Genomic DNA, 20,283 nt, shown 5'->3' on the forward strand with positions numbered 1-20,283 from the left:
GAAAAAAAAAGGGGGGGGGGAGATTAAAAAACTGAGGGATCTAATAAATGTTACTGTCTCCTTGCAGCTGTAATGTGGGATTTATCGAGTGTTCAGAAGCTGCTGAGCAGGGACAACATTGTGTACCACAATGTAGCTGAAGAGTTAACTTTCTTAGGAGGAACTGAAGCTGTGTGTCTGGCTGTGAAGATAAGAGCCATCCAAAACATTTATTTTAGAAAAGAAAGACTGACTCAAGGGCAAGCAGCCAATTAAAATCTGGAAAGCTGTGACTATGGAAAATTTTACATTTCCTTTCAGCGTAAGTACCTAACGGCACAGGCCCCCATTCCAGAACTAACACTAACACTTCTCAAGCAACCAATTCATGTATTCCCATGTTCACGTCTCTCTAAAGTTGCTATATTTCCCCTGGAAGATGAAAGGAATCCGATATAGCTACCCAAACAAATACCTTAAATGACTTAAGAGGCAGGGACAGAGAGAAGTTAGAGCAGCGACATTTCATATGATAGACATACAACGGGGTGGAGATCATCACCTCTTGTCTCTCAGCAAGACTATAACAGTTTTCAAACCGCAAAAAGACAACCCTCCCCTCTAAGAAAAGTGGAAGTGAGAAATATGACATATTGGAAAAAGGAAAAGGAAACCAGAATGGCCCCCACCTCCTCATGCAAAAAACAAAAAAACCCCCAGAAAACCCTGTTGTCACATGTTGGCTATTATCAAAAGACTAATGTGTGACTCATTTGCAGCTGTGGATCAGCCAGTTATGTGTCAAATATTATTTAAAATGCCAATTTGATAAACAGGTAATTGTGAAGAAATCAAGGCAGTTGCAAAAGAATTTAATAAATTTTACAAATTACTAAATTCTGCCTGGATCTTCACAGACATTTGCAGGAAAGCATTCAGTATATTTGCAAAACACTTTTAAAGTGTGAGAAGCTGCAAAGAACTGCCGCGTGCAGAGTCCGGTACAGTCCTGAGTTGAGTACATTCTCCGTGAATTCATCCGTCGGGTTCTGAGCCAGAACCCCGCGCCTGCTATGAACGTGCCAAGCACGACGTAAGAAATTGGGGTTACAGACACACAAGTATAACCACTGCCTGGGTGATCCTTGAAACAGGCAAATGATTCTCTAAAATGGGTTCTCTTTGGTATAAGAAAAACGTCTGAGTTCTTTACCACATTCTGGAAGACCCGGCCTTAGGCGCATTTGCTGCACATCCACGCCCCTCACTCGCTCAGCTGTTGCCATGCTGACCCTCTATTAGCCAACCTCTCTGAGCCAGTTCCTTCCCCTAGGTATTCCCGTGGCTGGCATCTTCTGGCGTACAACTAGACACTCCTCTGAAGCAGCTCTTCCTACCCATTCCCAGCCCAGATCAGTTCTCAACGGCCTCACAGGTGCAGAGGACGAAAAGCCTTACCTTGTTCACCATGTTTATTGCCTATTGTCCACCAGCAGGTAAGCTCCGTGCAGACAGGGTCCCTTGTCTCATTTGGTTGCTCCTGCCCCAGCTTCCAGGTATTCAAAAATTACTAAGTATTCACTAAGTGAATGAGAATTCTACCTTCCGTAAATGGTTGGTGAATGGATAAAAGAACTATGGGCACTTTTACCTAAGCCAGTTGTCAGTGACAGGTACTGAAACAACAGAAAGATATCATCAGACCAGCAGAGTTTCAGGCGGCCAGCCAGCTCTCTTTTCTTCGGGAACTGCTGACATGAGTGACTGCTAATGTGATAACCAGTGAGATGAGCTACTCCGGGACAGATTTGCAACCCAGCCCCCAAGTGGAGGAGGCGACTGCAGACGGCTGCGGCCAAGGCCAGCTGAGGTGCTGAGTGGACGAACGAAAACAACAGAAAAGGCAAACGGACGGCATCGACATCAAGAGCACTGGACGGAGTGAAGCCCCAAAGGGCAAACTCCTTACCACTAGTAAAAGGGAATCCAAATTAACTTTTAAAAACTATATCGATATAAACATACAAGCAAAGCATTAGGAGAATTTGTAGGAAATTTGAGCTAATTCCTAGTAGGTTTTTTAAATTGAGAAATCATACACCATAAAATTCACCTCCTGAAGTACACGTCAGTGGTTTTTTAGTGTATTCATAGAGTTGTGTGATTGTCAGCACTGTCTTACCTCCAGAACATGATCGCCCCTAAAGAAACCCTGTATCCATTAGCAGTCACCACCAAACCCCTTCCCATCCTGCTTCCTGCCAACCACGAATCTTCTTTCTATACCAATTTATTTGCCTATGCCTGACATTTCCTGTAAGTGAAATCACATGTGACCTTTTGTGTCTGGCGTCTTGCACTTGGCACAACATTTTCTAGGTTCATCCATGTTTGTGGCATGGGTCAATACTTCATTTCTTTTTATGGCTGAATAATATTCCATTGTGTGAATAAACCAGATTTTGTTTATACACTCATGCATCAGTTGACGGGCACTTGGGTTGTTTCCAATTTTGGCTACTATGAATAATGCTGTTATGAACTTTCACGTACAGGTTTTTGTGTGAACATACGGTTTCCTGGGTTGTCCTGGCTTTACATGTAGAAGTGAACTTGCTGGTCATGTGATGCCAGCAGGCTTTAAATGGGGAATCTGCCTTCTACACAGATGCAGTTAAAGGGGAACTAATTTCAACTCACATATGATATGAGGCAATAGGCAAAAAAGAAACACAAATCACAGAGCATGGAAAAGGGTAATAGTAACAATAAGAACAGCAGTTAACATGTTGAGCCCCTCCTCTGTGCCATGTACCTTGCTAGAAATGTGGACCTGCAATTTAATCCTCATTCTCACAATAGTCCTATAGTGTTATCCTAATTTTCCGTCTTCTACAGAAGGAATTATTCAGACCCTGGGATACTAGGCTGCCCACGATTACACCCTGAGAGAGCACAGATGTGAAGCTGGCCCATGTGGCCCGCCTGGAGGAGGTAGAAAAGGAGACTACCGGAGCATCCCTAAGGACCATCTATGATCTAAATTCCTCCTCCAAAGAGGCCCCCATCAAATCAACCAACAGTTAACGATATTCTCCTTTCAGAGAACAATTCTAATGGGGAAAAAATCCAGTTGAACACAGACTTTATCCTGAGGGCAACTGAGCAGCTCTCCAGAATTTGTGAGCAGTGACTTGCCAGCCCTCTGGCCCCACAGCCAGGGCGAAGGTGACCAGAGACTGGGAACAAGTGGCCAGTTAGGAGGTTGTCAGAATAGACTAGGAAATAAATATGGCTAGTGGGCAAGGCAAAGGAAGAGCCAGGAGTGCAGGATGGGGAGGGGGAATTCCAGAAAGCTTCACAAGCCTGAAGGCAGAGGGTGGCCAAGTGACAGAAGGAGGTAAAAAGCCATGTCACATGTCACTGATGGAAAACAAGCCTCTGACAGAGGGCTCTCCCTTTCCCATTTGCCTCTTTTTGGGGGCAACTGTGAGTTGCTGGACTTCTCAAACAAGGCCTCAACGCTTCAACGTCTCATGAACCTCTTAAACACAGTCAATAGAGACAAATCATGTCATTCAAAAGCACGTGGTGAGCATCTCCCTGAGGTCTCCCTGTAGAGTCTGGAATAGTGAATGCACTGCACACAATGGATGCTAAGTGAGCACTGATTGACAGAAGAAATTATATTCCCATTAGAACCACACAGCTGTTTTCAATTCTGCTGATTCAATACTTCCCATCAGAAACAGCTTTTGGTCTTTCAGTACGACAACCGGTTTACTCTCACACACATCAATGCACAAAGTACAGGTAGTTCTTTTGTGACCAAAGAGAATGCTGTCCTGGGTAGCAATCTGAGGCACATCAACAATGATTCCAAGAGCAATCCTTTCCTCTCTTTCTCCAGCTTGTGGGGATGTTAAAATCTGGCAAAGTAAACAGAAGCAAGGCTGGCTCTTCCCATCATAGAAACAAACAACAAATCCAAAGGATATGGAATATATTAGAAACTCAAGGTCAAAAAGGCTCATTGGCCAGGTGTGACCAACTAGACCTGTATGCCCAGTGCAGTAACCACCAGCAACATGTAGCTATTTAAGTTAAATAAGATTGGTCAGGTGTGGTGGGTTTTGCCTGTAATCCTAGCACTTTGGGAGGCTGAGGAGGGCCAATCACTCGAGCCTATGAACTCGAGAACAGCCTGGGCAACATGGTGAGGAGTCTCTACCAAAAAAAAAAAAAAAAAAAGGTAGCCGGATATGTGACGTGTGCCTGTGGTCCCACCTACTGGGGAGGCAGAGGAAGGAGGATGGCTTGAGCCCAGAAGGCAGCCTGGGCAACAATGCCAGACCCTGCCTCAGAAAATAAAATTAAGATATAAAAAACGTCTTCAGTCACACGAGCCACAGTTCAAGTGATCTTCAGTCACATGTGACTAGGGGCTAACCACATTGGGTAGCACAGGTATAGAATGTCCATCATCACAGGAAATTCTTTTGGACAGTGCTCAGGCAGACCAACTAAGTGGTCAAACATGAAAAAAAGATGAGTCTATTCTTTAACTCACTGATTGATACCATAGGTTGACTTTCCTGGACAGATACCCTTAAATCAGTATGTTTTCAGACTGTGGATTTCACAGATCAGTAAAATCCTCTTCCTAACTTGGGGCTGCTGGGTTTGTGTTCTGTCCAGTAAAACTGCCACCAGATCACCAGGCTGCATGACCCGTCAAGGCAGGCAGACACTGTGCCCATCTGACTGCTTGCATTAAGTCCCCAGTGAGTAACACAATGCCTGGCTCACAGCACAGACTCAGTAACTGTCTGAAGAATACGTGATTATATATGCACACACACATGCACACACATACATATATCCTTACCTTTTTCATTTGATCTTCAGTGAAAACTATCACTGGCTGGCACTGGCCAGCAGAAAGGTGTGTGAGTTTTATGCACACATACAGAGGCTAGATTGTTACAAAATAAATGAGTTATCTGACATTTTTTGAGAACTTTATATTAATAAACGCTTGTAACAAAATATACCAAACCAGAATGCAGTGGAGCGTAGGCTTCTCTAAACTGACTACATGTCAGAACCCAAAATGCGGGGCAGAGAAACTACCTGTTTGCTTTTCAATAGCAGGAGTGCCCTCTTGTGGCAAAATATGGTACCTGGGTAGTCACAATTTCTATTTTAAAAACAAGTGTCTTTACGCTGCTAACAACGCATAAAACCTGTACTGATCTATAAAGCACTCTAAGAAACAGCCCAAATATGTATCTAAACAGTTTATACAAAATAGGACAAATTTGTCACAGGACTATGTGGTGAGGTCATCCACATACCTAGGAAATAACAAAATACATAAAAGCTGCTCTTGGGATTTGATATGCTAAATACTTCACCTTCTGGTTGAAAAACAAACGACTTTCAAGTTCAAGGTGGCATCATACAGTTTATTCCTTCCTTTGCCCAGCACCAACAATAACCTTTGCCGCTTCCAACTCCTTTTTTCACTTTCATCTTAGCCCCTTCCTTGCGGGGAGGGGGCTTCCTCACAGAAACCATTCTTTCCAAGTCTGTTTTGGTTATTCCTTTTTACACTTCACAAGCAGTGATAAATCATGTCCAGAATGAGTTTTCAATTAGAAGATGAAAGTGTGACCTTGACCATTTTAGAGTTTTTGCGAATTTCAGCTTGATATTCTATAGCTTTTCAAGGGCAAAAGACATCTTTATTGATCAATTTCTGCTGAGACAGAACTCTCCAGTTCTACTGATTTAACAATGTGGAATATTTCCTCAAGTGACAGTAGGAAAAGCCAATTTATTCATGATGATTCTAGTAAGTGTGGTCTCTGTAAACAGAGAAGAATCACTATTTGAATGAGACCTCAAGATGCTTACAAATTCTAAATCAACACCCCAATCTGAGGGTACAGAAGAAGAATCTTTAAAAGGTAGCATCAGACTATAATTGACTAACCCCTAGCCTCTGATTCTCCTGGGTATTTGTTTAAAATGCAGGCGATTCCTCAGATCTATTTAAGACTTTAAACCACATCTCCATGGAGTTTAGTAATGAGCATTTTTATTAAATTCCCCAAGTACAAGCCCCAGTGTACATAATAACCAATTTCAGTTTTGAGCAACTGCCAGGGAAGGAATGTCCCCCTTTGTGTTTGCTGATTGCCTTCTGGTTTGTTTTAAAGCTTTTTCTTCTTGCGTTATCTTGACCATTCCTGGTGTGAAGGATGTTGTCTTGTTTCTCCTCAGTTTCATCTTCCGCAGCAGCAACAAGGCCAGGAGGCAGTCTCTCACTGTTCATGCTTCCATGGCTTTACTCTTCTGCCTTTTTCTCTCACAAGCCATCAGCTCAGATCAAAAAATACTCTAAGGGTAAATCCGTTGGTGAATAAAATGGTTCCAACGTGCCGTAATCCTTTTTTAGAAAGCAAGAATTACCTGCATATATGAATCTAAAGCATCAATTGTTATCTATGCTAGAAAAATAAAGACCATGTTTAAGACTACAATATTGAAATGGGTGAACATCAATTTAGAGACAAGTACTAAATTAGGAAAGCTTTTGCTAGGTTTCCTCTAGAACAAAATACCATTTATAGACCTTCTAGGACAAATCATCTTTTATTGATGTTAACAGAGGAAGATAATCACATTTTTTATAAAGGCAGGCAAGGTTTTCATTGTAAGCTGTTTTATAGTATTTGTATGTGGTTTTTAAATGTGCATAAGCTACTTTGATTTCTTCTTAAAATAAAGGACAGTTGAGAATGAAGGAGAAAAACCTCATATCTAGACCAATGTCTTTTATTTTATTTCCAACATTTGGGACTATTTAAGTTTGAAGTAAGAGCAAACAAAGGTTCACATTTGCTGTGTATTTGTGTACAAGGCATTACTTTAAGGGTACTACTGGATATGTACTCATTCAAAAAGCTGGACTATGTTCCACAAAGATTTTCTGCTGAAGAACAACTTCAGCAGGGTAGTGAGAGGTAGAAAACTCTCCTAGGTTGAATAACTGGGGCTACTGACATTAGCATGCAAACAACTAGACACATTATCTAACCCATCGTAGATGAAGCGTTCTGGACTCCTGGATTCCTACTAAATATAATAGCAACACAGGCCAGGCGCAATGGCTCACGCTTGTTTGTAATTCCAGCACTTTGGGAGGCTGAGGCGGGAGGATCCCTTGAGTTCAGGAGTTCGAGACCAGCCCAGGCAACATATTGAGACCTCATCTGTGCTAAAATTCAAAAGAATTGGCCAGGCATGGTAGCGCACACCTGTAGGCCCAGCTGCTTGGGGGGCTGAGGTGGGGGAATTGCTTGAGCCTGGGAAGTCGAGGCCGAGGCTGCAGTAAGCCCTGATCGTGCCACTGCACTCCACCCTGGGTGACAGAGCGAGACCTTGTCTCAAAAACAAAAACAAAACAAAACAAAAAACAACAGCAACACAAGTTAACATCTGATTCTCCATATCTAGTATCTTTCCTATGCCATTGTCCATCTCGGACTCAGGTTAAGAAATGTGTCTGGCTCATTCACACAATGGTGAGTGTAGGTAGGGAAGCATGACACCCGGAAGTCAGAAACCTTAGGTTCAAATTCTGACTGGCCCAAAACTTGTGACTCAACAAAGAATTCACTTCTTTGACCTTAAGTCTCCATACATTAAAATGGGGACCGCCAGTCCTCCCACCATAACCACACAGGGAGGGGCCGAGAGGATGATGTAGCTGTAAATGGTCCCTGACAGATGCTCAGTAAATGTTTAATGAGTCTGTTATCTGAGCACTATCCTCGAGGAGAACCAGCAGAGTCCTCGGGAAGGCAAGTGGCCTGGGACAGTCCCTTCCCAGGAATGGTGACCGTCACCAACAATATCAATAATCCAGCACAGACTGGAGCTCGGTGACACAAACTGCTCTAATGTTACATTAGACACAATGAATTCCTTCTAACCTTCAGACTCTACAATGATGTGGACCTGGAATTTCCCAAATTAAACACAGTGAAAAGGAACTACATGTGTTCCACAAGAGCTAAGTACCTGCACCAGCCTCTGACCAGGCACCACTCACAGCACTTTCTGGCACGTGGAATCACACTGACTCACCTCAACGTCCCTAATGAGGTGGGCACTCTAATCATGCCCATTTGAGAGGAGGGACTGGAAATCGGAGATCACTCTGCCCAGGACCACACAGCTCATCAGCAGCAGAGCCAGGGCCTGGCCTAGGAACACAAGCTCAGCCACTCTGCTATAATTTCCCTGGTGGAAATCACAGTGAAAGCCCCGTAGTTTCAAACATATGCTGGGATTTTAAACCTTCTGCAGTCTCTACCTATTCTCATGAGAACAACAGTAAAGTCTAAAACCTTAAAAGTCAGTGTGTGGCTGAGCTTCAGGTTAGTGACAAGCTTTTCTTAAAAGTCAATTTATTGTCAAAACATACCTCCCTATGATAGAGAGAGTAGCCCCATGTTACAGATACTAAGACTCAACGCACAAAAAGACGAGAAACCAGAATGTTCTGGTATCAAAATTTTTCACAGCTTCCTCTTGTCCAAGGAAAAACTGAAGATAAATCCACATTCCAAACATGTCTTTAGTTCAGAATTCTGACAGATGACTTGGCAGTGAGTGTCAAAAACTTAAATGTACATAACCTATGACCCTACAAATTCCACTTCTGGGATCTTACAGAAATACTAACACAAGTATATAAAGAAATCTGTGCAAGGATCCTGACTGCAGCAGTGTTCGTTAAGAGCAAAACCTAAAAACAAGCAGACTATCACTCGGCTGATGGCACACACTCGATGGAATACCATGCAGCTGGTTAAAAGAATGAGGTAGCTCTAGCTTCACTGACATAAAAGATTATCTTAAGGATACTATTAAGCAAAAAAAAAGCAAGTGACAGGATGTGTGTAGCATAATCCTATTTTATTAAAAATAAATTCTCTGTGTGTATATGTGTGAGACAGAGAGAGAGAGAGAGATGTAAAGACAGAAAAGGACCTAGAAAAATATATAAACTTCCCTTGGGAGGTGGAAACTGAGGGAGAGGATCTCTCATGTTCTACATTGCAGACATCTGTATTTGTTTGAAGTTATTTATGAAATAATATTAAATGTTGAAATAAAAAATTCCGGAGGCTAATTTTCTAAAGGGAATAGCATAGCTTAGAGATGCCCCTAAATTGAAATGTAAACTTCTTTTTCCCATTTGTAAACCTGTGAGTGCACAGTAAGGGAAGAGCATTGCCACAAAATCCTCTTTTAAAAGCTCTGTCAGGACACTAAGTCATCCATTTCTGACACTAAAGGCCAACAATGTCTCTATTTTCAGACTACGTCATAAATGATATAAATGCCAAAATTATAGATCTTAAGAAGAAAACATGTAAAATATGGATTTAGACAAAACAAATGACTAAAGCTGGATAGTTCTGCTAGACTTTATCCAAAACTGGCCCAACTTCTTAATTACGTGAGAGAACTAAAAGTCTAGTGTTCAAATGTAAATACCCATCGTATACTGAAAAATAATCTTCAAATTTGTGTTCTGACCCGAATTTGGCTCAATGAAATCATACGAAAGTCAGACAACACAAATGGTTACACCTCAGCATATAACAAAATCCTGGAAGCAGCATAGCAAGTTAGCTATGACCTCATTGATTAAACGCTCAAACTGAACTGTAATCGGAAGTTACACACACCACAATACACCTTTGCACAGGTAATTTTATTCTCTCCTGTGGGTGTTGACAGTGCTCACTGATTGAAATTTGAAACATTCAGAAAGCCCATACCTGCATATTGTCACATATTCTTTACATCACGATTCAATAACTATTCAACAGTTATGTCTACTAAACACAGTGAACAAAACAGTATAAATGTTTACACCATTCCCTTGTAAACAAGGCTTTTGTGCACAATAGTAACAAATGGAATTAATGCATACCATGATATCAATAAGGAAAAGAGCTTCTCTTTAAATAAACTATTCTGTTTATAAATAAACTCTGATTTTTTTAGTACACATTTACAGACCTGATCAATAAGAAGAAACAATATATATATATTTTTTTCCTTTAAAAAGAAAACAAGATACAGACCACTCTGTGGGAGAATTCACCTAGGAAAGGGGGTAGGAAGCAAGCAAAGGATTCTAGAGCTAAAAGTACGACCATACTGCAACTTATTTCTGTTAGCACACACCAACACGAGGACAGGACTGTCTGGGAGGAGGCCATTTTTACTTGAATTCCAGCAAGTTACAATCAATCTTGTAGTACACATAGGGGTAGTATTCTTGCTGACTCAGGTTTAAACCTGGAATATCCATAGGAGCCTATGGAAAAATAGACAATTATTCAATTATGTATTTACACAACTCAAAAAAAGAAGGCAAGTATTAACATTTACCTTTTTATTGAACACCTACTCTGGGCTAAATGTATGCACTTAAGGCTAATTTATCTGAGTTAGACATTATTATTCCCATTTTGCAAATGAGAAAACAATCTCCAAAAGACTGACTTGTCCTAGGAAACACAGAGAGTGAGTGGTAAAGCCGGGTTCAAGCATTCCGACTTCAAAGCCTGCATATGTATTCAGGATGATCCCACCAACCTTTTTCATGTATACTGTAAAAACTTACTTTTTAAATCTTGGGCCTAGAATACCGAGTTTATGGAATACAAAGTTTACAAAATGTGGAGTAAAAATAAAGCAAGCATGATTTAAAAGCAACACTTATTCTATAATCTCAGAACTTTTGGGAGGCCAAGGCCTTAAGCTCAGGATGAGTCTGGGCAACATAGTAAGACCCTATCTCTACAAAAAATAAAAATAAAAACATTAACCAGGCGTGGTGGTGAGTACCTATAGTCCCAACTACTTGGGAGGATGAGGTGGGAGGATCACTTGCGCACAAAGGTTGAGGCTGCAGTGAGCCATAATCATGCCACTGCCTTCTAGCTTGAGCAGCAGAGCAAGACCTGATCTCAAAACAAAAAACAGGCAAGGATATAACACTTACTCTATATGCATGTTCCAAGAACTTACTGGTAGAACATTTGTGTATCAAATAGTTAGAACTCTTATTTATCCACAATTCCACAAAAGCGTAGCAAGTCATTTCCTACATTTCCTTCTATCAAGATAAACTGTTTAATGCCTATGTGAGATACTACCATCCACCCTTAACTTTTTAAAGAGAAAAAAAGTCAGCAAGATATTTGAAACCAAAAATATAAAATAAAAGTCCACTACAATTTTAAACAGCAACAACAACAAAAATGCAAGTAACTCAGTTTATATCTCCTTTTGTTTAAAGGTAACACTTTTGTTTAAAAGAAGATATAAACACACACACACACACGTATATATATATATATATATTTTTTTTTTTTTTTTTTTGGTCTGTCTTTTTTTTTCTTTTTTGAGATGGGGTCTTGCTATGTCACCCAGGTTAGTCTTGAAGGCCTGGGCTCAAGCGATCCTCCCGCCTCAGCCTCCTGAGTAGCTGGGACTACAGGCATGTGCCACCACACCCAGCAATACCATTTTAGAAAAATGATACCTACCTTGAAAATACTCATCTATTGACGCTCTCGCTTCTACCAAATAAAATTAAAATGTTTATTTTCTGCCTCTCTGTAATTTATAGTTTTTGTAAATAACTAGTATCCACTGGTTTCTGTTATTTCTGCAGCTATAAACATCTGATACACAGCAAGATAATTATCAGCTTGTAGAAATGCCAAGTAAACACAGCTATAATTAACATAAAACAGGTAAACAATGTAAATTACTATGTTTATATAACAAGTTGAGAACCTCAAAGTAATAAAAAATGATTAAGTATCATATTTACTTTCCCTTTTCTGTCTATCTTCTTTCAATCATTTTTTTCTGAAATTCATTTTAATTCTTATTCTACTGGGCTAATGATATATACTTAATATAAACACTTGATAATATAATACTTACATCAATAATAGCTGCTGCACTGCTGTCTAGATGTTTATATAATTCATGTAATACTTCTCTCAGTTTCTTCATAGTTTTCTTATTGGGCTGAAGGAGCATTGCTTGGAAGTTCACTGGCAAGCCGTACCTTACAAAAGAGCAGAAATAACAGTATGCCACAGAAGCAAACATGTAAAGAGATTTTCTTATCAAAGCAAATATTCTCATACTCTTTAATCATGGTTCACAGGGAGAGAGTATCTCACTTTACTTTTACAAGTTCAACTAATATATATAGAAACTTTAATATACATGTTAATTAAAAAATGTTAATATAAATAGAAACGCAAACCTTTGGTCCTCACGGTCCGCTAGAAATCTCTCTTAAAAATGAGCCGATTACTAGGAATTACTTCAATCACCATTCAATTTTTAAGGTAATATATGAATAGTCTCAGGATATAATTACAGTAAGGTTAGTAAATACTTTTAAGGTAATATATGAATGGTCTCAGGATATACTCACAGTAAGGTTAGTAAATACTTTTAAGGTAATATATGAATAGCCTCAGGATATACTCACAGTAAGGATAGTAAATACTTTTAAGGTAATATATGAATGACCTCAGGATATACTTACAGTAAGGTTAGTAAATACTTTTAAGGTAATATATGACTGGCCTCAGGATATAATCACAGTAAGGTTAGTAAATACTTTTAAGGTAATATATGACTGGCCTCAGGATATAATCACAGTAAGGTTAGTAAATACTTTTAAGGTAATATATGAATGGCCTCAGGGTATACTCACAGTAAGGTTAGTAAATACTTTTAAGGTAATATATGAATAGCCTCAGGATATACTCACAGTAAGGTTAGTAAATACTTTTAAGGTAATATATGAATGACCTCAGGATATACTCACAGTAAGGTTAGTAAATACTTTTAAGGTAATATATGAATGGCCTCAGGATATACTCACAGTAAGGTTAGTAAATACTTTTAAGGTAATATATGAATGGCCTCAGGATACACTCACAGTAAGGTTAGTAAATACTTTTAAGGTAATATATGAATGGCCTCAGGATATACTCACAGTAAGGTTAGTAAATACTTTTAAGGTAATATATGAATGGCCTCAGGATATACTCACAGTAAGGTTAGTAAATACTTTTAAGGTAATATATGAATGGCCTCAGGATATACTCACAGTAAGGTTAGTAAATACTTTTAAGGTAATATATGAATGGCCTCAGGATATACTCACAGTAAGGTTAGTAAATACTTTTAAGGTAATATATGAATAGCCTCAGGATATACTCACAGTAAGGTTAGTAAATACTTTTAAGGTAATATATGAATGGCCTCAGGATATACTCACAGTAAGGTTAGTAAATACTTTTAAGGTAATATATGAATGGCCTCAGGATATACTCACAGTAAGGTTAGTAAATACTTTTAAGGTAATATATGAATAGCCTCAGGATATACTCACAGTAAGGTTAGTAAATACTTTTATGGTAACAGCATGAGCTTACCCACATCTACTTTGAAAATTTGAAGAAACATAAAAATAGTGAGCATAGTTATATGTAAGTTTTGGGTTTTTAAAAACTATTTCTAATATGAGCAACACACACAGGACCAGAATATGATTTTTTAAGGATCTCAATATCAAAATATTTAATATCAAAATATTAAAATAGTTTAGGTTAATACAAAATGATTTCAATAAGTCATTAGTATACTATGTATCCAGTGACAAGTAAAAACATCTGAAAGATCTTTCTTTTAAACAAATACTGGCTAATATTTAATCTACTTTTAAGTAACTACACAAGAGATTAATGCTGAGGATACGGCAGCATTCATCTCTTTTTCTAAACCTGCTGTTAAAGAACAAGACTAATATGCATTTCATAAGCTGTGTGATACTGACAACCTCTGACTCATGATTGGCCCTTTGGTTTCTCCAAACCAATTTCCTATTGCTGGATTGTGTAATGTAAGGAATCTACAAACTCTTAAGTTCCAAGTTTGGCAATTAACTTTCTTTACCTTAAAACAGACTCAACAAAAACCCGTAATGCTTTCACGTGAATCCATGCAATAAACGCTTCACTAAAATTCACTTTCAGCCACCGTACAAGTGGTCCCTATAAAAAGAGAAAAAAATTACCACAAATTTAGTCTTAGAAATAGAAATTAGATAGACCAAATATTTTTTTTAAAGTGACTATCTATTAGGAATCTACAGAAGAATTAAGTCACATAATTCACTTTCTACATGTCTATTATTCTCATTATCTCAGATACTTCACCTTAAATTAGATTATAAGGTTAGTCACTAGTGGCTGATCTCAACAGACACTAAAATGCACTGAACCAATTCACTAGCACAGAAAAAGGCATATATTTTAATCAAAGTAGTTTAAACTGGTACAAAATATAAAAATGCCTTAGGTTTGAACACAAAATATAAAGATCTGAATTACATTTAATACATTTAAAATGAAATTCAACTTACAACTTCTTAGTTACAAAGATAAACAGTTACGTAGGCAAGTCGTTTAACAGCCCTACCTCTTAGTTTTCCCATCTGTAAAAAAAGGGAGTTGGTCTGGATATCTAAAACCTCTTTACATTCTAATTATGTGGTATAAGTTCTTTTTAAACCTCAGATATTTTGCAGGATTAAACGGATTTCAAATGCCTCCTCTTTCCATACTTAAAAGACAGACATGATCAACTCTGTTACCACTTACTTGGATAACATTATGAGGCTCATTAGGGTGTAGCAACCAATTAATCTAAGCAACAAGGATAGCCAAACAAAGTGAAAATCTGTGGTCAAACCATCTATTATTTAAAAGGATTTTAGATTTTCCCTAAAAAGCTGGTTATTCTGGACATTACTTGGTTAGAATTAATTTCCTCCTAGTTGATATACGATATGACTTAAAAAGTACTTGGTACTAATTTTCAATATCTCCCCTTTATTTCCTCTCATATTATTAAGAGAAACACACTTTTACTCATTCTATTTCCCTTTCCCAACAAGCGTTCAGTCTTCACAGTAACCCCACGCTTGAAGATGGCAAGTTAACACCATCGTTCGTTTTCAGAATTCCACTCATTTCCCATTACAGCTAGAATACACCAATTCTCCAACAGTTTCAAATAAACTGCTTCAGTAAGAGATTGAGGCATGAAAAAAATCTGCCTCAACAAAGTGAAAATTCTTACTGAAAAGAACTTTGTTACCTAACTAAAATCGCCCTTCACATACAAGGACATTAACCAGAATACTGCATTTAAAATTAGGTGGAGCAATTTATTTTTTAGTATGCGTTTTAAGATAACTATTCTATCTATTTAAGACAGACCTAGAAGAAGTTTAAGTCTGTCTTAAATAGAAAGAATAATTATCTTTAGAATAGTTAAGCTTTAGAAGAAATTCATTTAAATCAATTTAATCAATTTAAAAAAAAAAACTAAAATCAAATGTCTTAAAACCAAAGCAGAGTTTTACTTTCTTTTAAATCAAAGGAAAGCAATATCACTTTTTCTTCTGCTTAATCGGATAATAGTAAATATTAAAAACACATACAAATTGTTTTTTCTTATCAGTAGAAAGCCTGGTCATTTCTTCTTTATCTGCCTTCATCTCCTCTTCATTATACTGGAAGTCACGAACAATGAATCTAAATTTGGGGAAAAAAAACAAAATTGTTCACGTTGTAAACAGCTGATGTAACAAAGTAAATAAACAAAAAATAATAATCATCTTACTTGTTTTCCCTGGCTTTGTGTCTGAAGTCATCAACTGCCTTCCTAAACAAGGTGACATTACACAGGTAACTATCTTGGTCCTCCGAGAGAACACTATGAGAAAAAAAAGTCCACTTAAAGATTTATACATATTGCTGTCTTTCATATTAAGGGCAAAATTCAGAAACAGGTGGAAGAGAAAAGTGGGGTATAATGCCCTTCCCAATTCACCTCAATGCTTTTCTATCTGGATTGCCTCAAACACTGAGGATACTGAACGTTTATGATATATTTTGCTTAAGCTACCTTAACAGTCTAATTACATTTATTTCTTACTAACCAACAAAATTAGACATTAACTCCAGTAGAGCATCCAAATGGTAAGAATCACACTTTTCAATCACTATCAGCGCCAGGCTGGTGTGTTTCCAATGTCTCCTTGGTAAGTGCGCTCTTCTTTTCTGGAAGCCTAATTAATTCTTCCTTTCTCCAGGCCATCTCAGCCCCACTGAGGCCCAGCCTAGCCTCTCTGCATTACCAGTACCTCAAACCTTGGATCTTTCCTTTGCTCACATGATACCTCTCAATCGAAAACTGACAGGCTGGATGTGGTGGCTCATGCCTATAATCCCAACACTTTAGGAGGCTGAGGCGGGTGATTGCTTGAGCTCAGGACTTTGAGACTGGACTGGGAAATGTGGCAAGACCCTGTCTGTATGAAAAATACAAAAACTACCTGGGCATGAAGGTATCTGCCTGTAGTCCTAGCTACTCGGGAGGCTGATGTGGGAGGATCACTAGAGCTGGGGAGGTTGAGATTGTGCCACTATACTCCAGCCTGGGTGACAGAGTAAGACCCTGTCGAAAAAAAAAAAAGACAAACACAACTGTCTAAATAATGTCTGAATAAATGTATTTGTGTGCACCTCATGGCTCCATTTTAGGCTTTTTCTAAAAGCCCAGTGAGGTCAGAACTTCTATTCAGTCACAGCTCCATGGACATCACTGGAAAGACCTTTCCAGACACAACTGCCAGGAGATTTTAATAGTCATATAAATCTGTAATACCTTGGGGGAAAGTCCACTGTTTGCAAGGTGAATGGTACAGCTTGTGTATAGTGTGGTCCAAATGAGGCTTTGAGGATTCACCTATAGTGCCTCCTGTATAGAAGCCGAGGCTGCACAGCAACTGCGCCACAGTGATAACCTTGGGGCAGCGGGATGTTACCGAGAGGAGCCTCTTCCCCTTTCTATCTTTCACTCATTGGAGGTCTTCTAATATTTAGTTAGTGCTTTTTAAGCAGCTTTACAGAAATATAATTATTATACAAAAAACTGTACTCATTTAATGCCTATAATCCAAAGCGTGGACATACGCATGAAAACATCACCACAATCTAGGCAATAAACATGCCCATCACTACCAGAAGTGTCCTGTGCCCTGTTGTTGGTTGTTTTCTTTGTTTTTTAGCGTTTAGTTTTTATTTACAATGTGTTAATTCTGAAATCAGAAAAAATAAGTTTTACAAAACAGAGGAATGCTTGTGGAATTTAAAGATACTATATTAAAATTTTATAAAAAGCATGTGTAGTTTTTCCTGATGCCTAAGAATTTACTTGGTTAGCCAAGTAAATTCAGGAGGCAACTACAGTGTTTAATCACAGAATGGCTTTAAGTACTGAATCGACCCCACTCCTGGTCAGCCAGCCAGCTGGGCCACCTCCCTAGTGTATGATCAGCACGCACCTCTGGGGGCACTGATCTCTGTAATCGCTGACATGCAGAGAAAACTCACCTACTCTGGATTTAGAACACTGAAACCTCCTGTTAAATTGTGTCTTCTCAAAACATTTACCCTTAGTTCTTGCTCCTGGTGCCCATCAAACCAAATGAAGGGCAGCTACCAAGTGGACAGAGTTTGATCAAAAAAAACTTTTAAGGATCTTCTGCTTTTTCAAGATTTACTCAGGGATGTGTGAACTGCCTGAGATCAAAACAAATCCAAATCTAACTTGACAAGCTATTTCAGAGCCACAAATAATGTTATACCATTATATTAACCTTTTAAACTTATCCAATACTTGACTGTTTTGAAAAACCTTCCAAAAGCATTTGGTGCTTGACATGGCCCTGTGTTGATGAGCAGGTTACCTATTAAGCAGGTTCCTACCTATTGTGCAGATATCTGGGACATAGCAAATTCCTATGGCTTACCCAAAATCCTGATGGTGACAAAGGCCAAGATAAAACTTCCATCTTATCTTATAACTAAATCCTACTATGCCACATTGTTAAGAAAAAATAAATGCCACTTGCTTTCCCTCTTTCCCCTATGGAAAGGTATTTCTTAAAGCTGTATAAAAAATAAATCACAAGTCATTACTGTAATAGACTTTTAATCATTCAATATGTACTGAGGCTCTGTAATGCAAGCACTTGCTAGATATTAGTATAAAACTAAGACAGCATTTCCCAGTCTAAGGAATGGGTTTAGTAAAGGAAACAGACGCAAACAGGTAACTGCGGAACAGAGTTGTAAGTGCTGTAACAGAAAATATATGTGATACACTGGGGAATTAGAAACTTTATCTGAAGGGATTCAAAGGAGTTTCACCAAAGAGGTGATACCAGGTGGAAGTCTGAAAGAAAGGCAAAAAAGAGAAGGATGTTCCAGACAGAACCCCACAGGCAAATAAATACAGAAATGGAATAGCATGGTGCATTTGAGGAATTGCCAAAAATAAGTACAGATGGGCTGGCCATGGTGGTTCACACCTGTAATCCCAGCACTTTGGGAGGCTGAGGTGGGCAGATCACTTGAGGTCTGGAGTTCAAGACCAGCTTGGCCAACATAGTGAAACTCCGTCTCTACTAAAAATACAAAAATTAGCCGAGTGTGGTGGCACATGGCTGTAATCCCAGCTACCTGGAAGGCTGAGGGGACTCACTTGAACCCAGAGGTTATGGTAAATGGAGATCACTCCTCTGCACTCCAGCCTGGAGGGGGAGAGAGAGAGAGAGAGTGTGTGTGTGTGTTTGTGTGTCTGTGTGTGTCTGTGTGCATGTTGAGGGGAGGGACAAGCTGCGTTTTAGACAGGGAAGTAACAGATCTGTAAGTTACAAAGATGAAAACAGCAGCAATGTGGAAGACTGATGAGAGGTGAAAATACCGGAGAAAAGGAGACTGCTAAGGTCAACTACCATGGTCCGGGCAAGGGACAAGGGAGTCAGAGCTGGAACAGTGGCAATAGGTCTGGTGGGAGTGGGAAGAGTAGATTTAACCATATAAAATTGTGGATATTTGACCACAGGCTGATGTTGAATATTTTACAAACAGTTATATTTTGTGAATTTTTACATTCTTTCAGGTTTAAGGACAGTTAGAAGGATAGATTGAAAAATATTAGACTGAATATTACAGTGAATATTTTTCAATTTATTCTACCTCAAAATTCCGCTTTCATCTTCAGTGCTCCCAAGAATAATCACTCAAGTTATCATTCCAAAAAGTAATGTATTACTACTACCTATAATTAATTAACTTAATTGTGTAAAACACGTAGAACAATGACTAACTCATAGTAACCACTCAAAAATGTTGATCGCGATAAGCCAAAAATTCAGCATCAAGTCACTGAGATCTTTCTAAACAGCAGACAAAATTTCAGGCTCGCTCAAAAAGGCCTATCTGCCCCTACATGAACTGCACATACTCTTCATAGCGCTATGTGGGCTAGTGCCATGTTCTCTCTAACTAAATTTAAACAGGTAAGTCTTTGAGTCAGTGATTCCAAATGTACTTTGAACTGAGAAATAGGGAGAACAGATGTTTTCACTGAGCAAGGAAAGGCTAGGAGTTCTCAGAAGGTTAGTGTGCACTTACAAGTCATTTGCAAACAAGTCTTCACTGCATTAAACTGCTCCCTACCTGAAATCTTCCCCATAAACTACTAAAGTGACCATCCAAACATGTACATTTCTGATGGAATATTTAAGTCCTCCTATCAGAGTAAATCTGAGCTTACTTAATAAGCCTACACACCATCCCCCTGGACATCTGGCTTGGCACATGTCCACCTCTGGAGGACATTCTGTATGCACCGGGTCTTCACTCTCCTCCTCCACCTGCCTCCTAGACACAGAGTCAACCTCTATGGCTTTAATGCCCTACAGATCTGTCAGTATCAACAGCCTAAGTGAAAAACTAATATCAAGACACAACTGTAGTCTTCAGTTTACCATGTGAAGAGCTGGTATGAATGAAAGGTATTCCCTCAAATGAAAAAAAAAATTCATGATGAGCACAAGTTTGTTGTTTAGTTCTCAAACGATCAAAATTTGTGAAAATACAGTAACATCATCTTGAATTTTGAATATTCCATTAAGCCTTAAAATAACTTCATAATATATAGAAGGAAGGTGCTATGCTCATTTACTGACAAAGAAAATGAGGCCCAGAGAAGTTAAAAGACTTACCCCAGGTCACACAGCAAGTTGGTAGC

General features: G+C 38.8%; 1 protein-coding gene and 1 long non-coding RNA gene across 3 annotated transcripts in view; both read right to left on the reverse strand.

Moving 5' to 3' along the window:
• LOC144579783 (uncharacterized) overlaps positions 1-1,741 on the reverse strand; it is a 29,458-nt gene extending 27,717 nt beyond the window's left edge. Inside the window, exon 1 of the long non-coding RNA XR_013528173.1 lies at positions 1,438-1,741. This is a non-coding gene — a long non-coding RNA (uncharacterized LOC144579783). The remainder of the gene's footprint in view (positions 1-1,437) is intronic.
• Positions 1,742-6,065: 4,324 nt separating this feature from the next.
• Positions 6,066-20,283, reverse strand: part of ATP6V1C1 (ATPase H+ transporting V1 subunit C1) — a 50,062-nt gene continuing 35,844 nt past the window's right edge. For both annotated transcript variants that reach the window (XM_054246349.2, XM_002759317.6), the window contains 5 exons: positions 15,802-15,894; positions 15,620-15,713; positions 14,068-14,165; positions 12,031-12,157; positions 6,066-10,387 (listed from right to left, as the gene is read on the reverse strand). In XM_054246349.2, the coding sequence (XP_054102324.1) occupies positions 10,292-10,387; positions 12,031-12,157; positions 14,068-14,165; positions 15,620-15,713; positions 15,802-15,894 (508 nt within the window). In that variant the 3' untranslated portion in view covers positions 6,066-10,291. The remainder of the gene's footprint in view (positions 10,388-12,030; positions 12,158-14,067; positions 14,166-15,619; positions 15,714-15,801; positions 15,895-20,283) is intronic.

The sequence above is a fragment of the Callithrix jacchus genome, chromosome 16 (genome assembly GCF_049354715.1).
Source record: "Callithrix jacchus isolate 240 chromosome 16, calJac240_pri, whole genome shotgun sequence".
NCBI lineage: Eukaryota > Metazoa > Chordata > Mammalia > Primates > Cebidae > Callithrix > Callithrix jacchus.